Below are 7,277 nucleotides of genomic sequence, written 5' to 3'. Positions count from 1 at the left end.
GGGGGGGGGGGGGGGGGGGGGGGTTGAATTCTCCGGGAAGCCATGGACGTTCGTTGACGTAGACCACGTGAGTAATCGCTCCGAAGCTGTATGCGTTCATTAGTTGATCTTGGTGATCCCCTGCGACAGTCACGCGGTAGTCCAAACTGTTCTCAAGCTATTTTTTAAACTCGAGAAAATCCGATAATTCAAGGGGAAGGAACCACTGAAGATAATCAATTATAAAGAGGAATTTGTTCGTGATTATTCAGTGATTGTCTTCAGAAATATGTCAAAAGTGCTATTAAGAGTAATTCATTCACAGATCTAACAACGTAATTATGTTTTTGTCGAGCCTTCGGAATATTCGATATTAAGTACGTGCAATTAAGAACGATTCGTTCACAAATCTAACGACGTAATTACGTTTGTGTCGACTTCTTTGTGATCCAGGAACACTAGATGAAGTGATAACAACTAATTGTGGTGTTTTTCGAAGTTTCACATATGAAAATAAAATTGAAAAAATAAATTCATAAAATTATTATTTTTTCAATAAATTTTGTAACTTTAGAAATTTTATATAAAATTTCCGTGAAGTTCGTCATATTAATTTTAAACAAAATATGTTTCTTTGAAAAAATATCGCAATTTATTAATTTCCATTAAAAGTATTTCTGAAATTGCCGAAAAAATTATTTAATTCAAATAAAATATTTGTTTGGACACTTTCATGTGCGAATTTCCTTCACGTAAATATTGCAGCGTGACTTGACCCGATAGTTGGCCTAGACCGTTGACTTCTCAATAAATAAATAACAATTAAAGATGTCCCATTATTCTCAAGGTTTTTTCATTAATGAAAAATACCAATTTTTCTTATATTAAAAAAATCTCTTTGAAATAAATACATTTTTTCTTCGAACGTAACAAAAATTTATTTGATACTAATAATTTATTATCGCTCCAAAATTGAAATTGCCAAAAAAAAATTGCAAGAGAAAAATGCAATAATTATTAGGGGCGAATGAGGCGAAGTGCAACATCATTTCGAATTCCCTTTACAAAATACATGAAAATGTGATTTTCTTAAAATAAGAACTCTTCATTTGAAATGAATAAATTGTTTCCTTCAATTTAATAAAAATTTCATTCGCAATTGATAAATTGTTCATTTGATATAACTAAATCCTCTCTTTTAAAACAAGTAAAAAATTTCAAACAAAGATTTTTATTTGATTTTAATGAAAAAATTTTCTGGATTTTAATTCGGTCTAGACTGACTTCTCAGTAAACGAATAACAATAACATTATTCAAACCGTAACATCAAACATGTCCCATTGTTCCCAAGGTGAACAGTAGCCTTCGAAATATGCGCTATATTTTCTCCGATTCAGTAACTGTAGCTCGTGCCTCTCTCTTCACCAAGCGAGGCCCAAACGATGGGACTCTTCTACCTGACCCCAACCCTATCGCTTACCCAACGAAAATAACACTCAGTTTCGCGTAACAGTCAGCCGAGACTCAACAGAGACACAAAACACTCTCCAATAATAAAAATTTGATATTCAACCGTGAAATGCTGAAGCGAATTCCTTGAAAATCCGCAACTCCGGTCATTTTATTTTTGCGGGAATAATCATTTCGAGGTAAAAAATAATTACATAAATACCTTAATATTTCGTTAATATGAAGTCGTCATACAACGCAAACAATTTGGTAATTCGTGAAATAATTCACTAGCGAAGCGGTAAAACGGTTCAAGTCGATTTTGACTATTGCTCAGTTTTCGATGAATATCTCGGAAACTAAGGCAGATGAAAAATTTTTTGTTATCACCTTTTTTGAAGGGCGAACTGAGAGCTACAAAAAAGGTGGTAGTGAAAATTTCGCTATCTCCCTTCGATCCCGAGATATTCGTGGAAAAGTGAAAGAACTATCTGAAAATGTTCAAAATTTATTTGTTAGCTTCAGTTGAATGTTTACTTTCAACTAGAAGTGTCTTTGTTGCAGAGAACCCTTCGATTGGAATACATCAACAATATCATGATGAACAAAAGCGGTAATTTTTGGAAGTGCATTTTGTTCCTTTGTCTAGCCGTGATTTCACACACTTCAGGTGAGAACACAAACCATAATTTTTTTTATGCTCTCGCCATAAAAATGAAAATCTTATTAGGTATGTATTTTCAAGGAAAAAATGTCAAGAAATCTTAGTCAACATTTGGATATATTAGGTGTACAAATTAATAAGGTGTTTTTTTCCATGAAGATCAGAGTTTATTATAAAAAAACAAAAAGACATTTAACGGTCAAAAACGATCACAAGCCTTAATTTTACAATGATCAGAATCTTGCTAGGGGGCTACGCCCCCTGCTCGCTCCGCTCGCCAACCGCCATATATGACCCTCATGATCCTCATTCTAATCCTTAATGTGACCCTCGTGATCCTCATTATACCCCTTGTGACCTTTATTTGGACCCTTACTCTGACCCTTGTGACCCTTAATCTTGCGACCCTTAATCTGACCCTTGTTACCTTTATTTGGACCCTTACTCTGACCCTTGTGACCCTCAATCTTGCGACCCTTAATCTGACCCACATAACCCTTAATCTAACCCTTGTGACCTTTATTTGGACTCTTAATTTGACCCTTAATCTAACCCTCGTGATCCTTATTCCAACCCTTGTGAGCCTTACTCTGACACTCGTGGCCCTTATTCTCATCCTCATAACCCCTATTTTGACCCTCGTGATCCTTATTCTGACCCTCATGACCCTTGTGACTTTTAATTTCTAGTACCAAATTTGTATCACCAGAAGTCGATTTGGATTTTTATAATGTAGAGAGATATATTCTACCTCTATAAGGGTCGCGAGGGTCAGGGGTCCAATGAAGGTCAGAAAGAAATAACATATAAGGGTCGTGACGGTGGAAACGGCCAGAATCTTATCTATCAATCGAGGATAAATTTCAAAGCGAAAAGATAAAAAACGTAACTTGAACGAAAAATGGAAAAATGACTGATTCCACCGAATTTTTTGTTAGGAGTTGTCATAAGGCGACTGAACGAGGACTCTGGAACCAAGACCAAAGAGGCCTTCAAGAGTGCTGCCTTGCAAACGATTTCCGCGACTCCCATTGATGGAACGAGCAAGGTGAGTTTCCTTATTTTTCAGAGTGAATAATTCGATCGAACTCTCTCACAAGCGACGTTTCAGGTGAACTATTCCAGATTAGTCTGGACCGCGGAAGATGAGAAATGGTCGAGCCAGTTCCACCGACCATCAAATGCCAAAAAATTCGGGTCAATATTTAATAATATGAACTGTTTCGGCTGTAATGCTGCTATATATTTTGTACAAAACATGATTCGTGGCTTGAGTCCCATCAGTGATAAGTTTGCTAGGGATGTTATGAAGGATTCAATTTACGACGGATGCAAGGCACGTCTCCCTGTGGAGGTTTGTCAAGGCATCGTCGAGGAATTTGTGGTGAGTAGGAGACCAATTTCTTATTTTTTTTTCATGAGAAAAATGTTTTCCTAGATGGCAAAGGATCGACGAACAACTATTCCAACATCCCATTATTTAAACTATTGTTAAGAATCTTAATTTAAGATCCACTGAAATGAATAACATTATGAATTTTTTTGATATGCAAGCATTTTAGCTCTCGTTATCGAAATTTCGTGGTAGAGGAATCCCTGAATTCTCTTTGAATTTATTTAATGCCTGAAGATGGTTAGACGGTGTTGTGAGGCGAATTTGGAGAGAGAAAATTTCCGTAGGTCCCGGTAGCTCAATTGGAAGAGTAACCGACGCGTAACTGGGAGGTCCCGGGTTCGAATCCCGGCTGCGCGCTGCGGGATTTTTTCTCTCTAAATTCTAATTCTCTTTGAATTTCACATGTCACAAAAAACTCAACGGAAGTTGCGCAGTCGACCACTGCGCATGGAGAGAATGCGATGCCCACAGTCATGTGTCCACGCACAACAGATGCACTCTCGAGTGAGGGTGCTCTCGCTGTTGCTACAATGACCCACTGTCAATTGAAATATCTCGAAAACTATTGAGAAGTCATCGGGACATCCAGAGTGACAAATGTAGGGAATTTCATATCGAATAAAATGGTTTCCAACTCTCATCTCTGCGAATCGTAGTTCTCAGGATGTGGACGTCAGGATGCAAACATCTTAGCTCTCGTTATCGAAATTTCGTGGTAGAGGAATCCCTGAATTCTCTTTGAATTTATTTAATACCTGAAGGGGGTTAGACGGTGTTGTGAGGCGATTTTGGAGAGAGAAAATTTCCGTAGGTCCCGGTAGCTCAATTGGAAGAGTAACCGACGCGTAACTGGGAGGTCCCNAGAGGAATCCCTGAATTCTCTTTGAATTTATTTAATGCCTGAAGATGGTTAGACGGTGTTGTGAGGCGAATTTGGAGAGAGAAAATTTCCGTAGGTCCCGGTAGCTCAATTGGAAGAGTAACCGACGCGTAACTGGGAGGTCCCGGGTTCGAATCCCGGCTGCGCGCTGCGGGATTTTTTCTCTCTAAATTCTAATTCTCTTTGAATTTCACATGTCACAAAAAACTCAACGGAAGTTGCGCAGTCGACCACTGCGCATGGAGAGAATGCGATGCCCACAGTCATGTGTCCACGCACAACAGATGCACTCTCGAGTGAGGGTGCTCTCGCTGTTGCTACAATGACCCACTGTCAATTGAAATATCTCGAAAACTATTGAGAAGTCACCGGGACATCCAGAGTGACAAATGTAGGGAATTTCATATCGAATAAAATGGTTTCCAACTCTCATCTCTGCGAATCGTAGTTCTCAGGATGTGGACGTCAGGATGCAAACATCTTAGCTCTCGTTATCGAAATTTCGTGGTAGAGGAATCCCTGAATTCTCTTTGAATTTATTTAATGCCTGAAGATGGTTAGACGGTGTTGTGAGGCGAATTTGGAGAGAGAAAATTTCCGTAGGTCCCGGTAGCTCAATTGGAAGAGTAACCGACGCGTAACTGGGAGGTCCCGGGTTCGAATCCCGGCTGCGCGCTGCGGGATTTTTTCTCTCTAAATTCTAATTCTCTTTGAATTTCACATGTCAAAAAACTCAACGGAATTTGCGCAGTCGACCACTGCGCATGGAGAGAATGCGATGCCCACAGTCATGTGTTCACGCACAACAGATGCACTCTCGAGTGAGGGTGCTCTCGCTGTTGCTACAATGACCCACTGTCAATTGAAATATCTCGAAAACTATTGAGAAGTCATCGGGACATCCAGAGTGACAAATGTAGGGAATTTCGTATCAAATAAAATGGCTCGAAAACTGATGGTCTTAAACCACTTAAACAAAGAATGACCATCAAATGATAAAAAACCACTTCATTCATCACGAATTTCCTGATTGTTGGCCCTGAGTCCTTCGACGACTTCTCAACACCTTCCTTCAGCCTCCAAATGCGTGTTTATTTCCCTTAAATAACATGATTTATTCATCGCAGCCTCAGGTATACTACATCCTCAAGAACACAAAAATGGGAGCTGACAGCACCTGCAGTTTTGTGATGAGTGGTGAATGCGAATATGTGCCCGACTCCTTGCTCGAGTGGCAAGTGACCTTTCCACCTATTCCAAAGCCTCCGGTGACTGTTCCAAGTCCGCCGAGAGTGGGAGCCAAAAGACTGAAAGTCCTGCAGCTCTCGGACATTCATTACGATCCGTATTATCAGGAAGGATCGAATGCCAAATGCGGCAATCCCCTCTGCTGTCGTTCGATCAATGGAAAACCAGCGACTCCTGAAGACGCCGCGGGAAAATGGGGCGATTACCGGGGATGTGACACCCCCAAAAGAACAATTGATCACATGCTCAAGCACATACAGATTATTCACTCCGTAAGTGATCGGGTATAAAAGCTCAAATAGAAATCTGAACGGAAATTGCACTGAGAGAAAAAAAATTTTCTGCCGAAAAATTATGTTCCCCTGAAGAGGTCTTTTGTCGTGTTGAATCAATTTACTTGAGGACAAAAAATAAAGTTTCCACCAAAACATGATAATTTTCGTAGTAGTATTCTCGCGTGGAACGTATAGTCTTTCGGCAGAGCTAATTTTTCCTCTCAGTGTGTCACCAAATTTTTTTCCTCAAATGTTCATTCACAGTATTCTCCGAATCCAGCTCAATTTATCCAAACAAATTATGTGAATTTCTTCTAGGATATTGATTATATTCTCTGGACAGGTGATCTCCCCCCTCACGACATTTGGAATCAGACCCGCGAAGGGAACCTCCAAATCCTCCGAAATATAATGGAAGATATGAAAAAATCCTTTCCAAACGTGACGATTTTCCCGGCCCTCGGTAATCACGAGTCTGCCCCAGTGAACAGTTTTCCCACGAAATTGGCTCCATCGGATTTCAGTGTCTCCTGGCTGTACGATGAACTGGATAATCAGTGGCGACGATGGCTACCAACAGATGCCTCCAATACCGTCAAGCGCGGTGCTTTCTACTCGGTGCTCGTCAGACCTGGTTTCCGAATAATTTCGGTCAACACGAATTACTGCAATGATAAGAACTTTTGGCTGTTGATGAATAGTACAGATCCGGCTAATGAACTCCAGTGGCTGATTGATGAGCTTCAAGGGGCGGAGAACAGAAGCGAGAAGGTGCACATCATTGGACACATGCCACCAGGCACCTCTGAGTGTCTCAAAATCTGGTCTGCCAATTATTACAGGATCATCAACAGGTGATTGAACATAATTGATGATGAGTGAGAATTCAACCACGATATTTTGAGTTTTTCTTCAGTCTCTCCTTTGTTTGGATCAATTACATCTTCCATTAAATTATTATTTTCACAGATACGAGTCAACAATAACTGCACAATTCTTCGGCCACACCCACTACGACGAATTTGAATTGTTCTACGACACTGATGATCTCACTCGTCCAGTCAGTGTAGCATACGTAGGGCCGTCAGTGACGCCATATGACAATCTCAATCCTGGATACAGGATTTATTACGTCGACGATGATCAAGGGTCGTCGACGAGGCAGGTCGTTGATCATGAGACCTGGATCATGAATCTGCAGAAGGCCAATGCCAGGGGATTCCCAACTTGGAAGAAATTGTATAGCGCACAGGGGGCGTTCGGTATGCCATCACTCCTGCCCAGGGATTGGGACGAGCTACTTGGGGAAATGATGAACAATACGAAAGTCTTCAATCGTTACTACAAGTAGGTTTTTTTTTTTTTTTTTTTTTTTTTTTTTTTTT

The 7,277-nt window shown here is 40.2% G+C and overlaps 1 protein-coding gene across 5 annotated transcripts in view; it reads left to right on the top strand.

The window, feature by feature from the left end:
* Positions 1-99: 99 nt before the first annotated feature.
* LOC107048730 (sphingomyelin phosphodiesterase) overlaps positions 100-7,277 on the top strand; it is an 8,849-nt gene continuing 1,671 nt past the window's right edge. Inside the window, exons 1-7 of one of the 5 annotated variants that reach the window (XM_015272073.1) lie at positions 100-289; positions 1,994-2,099; positions 3,032-3,141; positions 3,205-3,477; positions 5,497-5,889; positions 6,211-6,746; positions 6,862-7,239. In XM_015272073.1, the coding sequence (XP_015127559.1) occupies positions 269-289; positions 1,994-2,099; positions 3,032-3,141; positions 3,205-3,477; positions 5,497-5,889; positions 6,211-6,746; positions 6,862-7,239 (1,817 nt within the window). In that variant the 5' untranslated portion in view covers positions 100-268. Of the gene's footprint in view, positions 357-1,398; positions 1,630-1,654; positions 1,700-1,993; positions 2,100-3,031; positions 3,142-3,204; positions 3,478-5,496; positions 5,890-6,210; positions 6,747-6,861; positions 7,240-7,277 lie in introns of those variants that run through there. The other 4 variants (XM_015272076.1, XM_015272074.1, XM_015272075.1 and 1 more) reach the window with 4 other exon arrangements.

Source organism: Diachasma alloeum, unplaced genomic scaffold (genome assembly GCF_001412515.2).
Source record: "Diachasma alloeum isolate Michigan unplaced genomic scaffold, Dall2.0 Dall_scaffold_00196, whole genome shotgun sequence".
Classification (NCBI taxonomy): Eukaryota; Metazoa; Arthropoda; class Insecta; order Hymenoptera; family Braconidae; genus Diachasma; species Diachasma alloeum.
The sequence above is the reverse complement of the archived record's forward strand: the minus strand, read 5'-3'. Positions and strand labels throughout refer to the sequence as shown.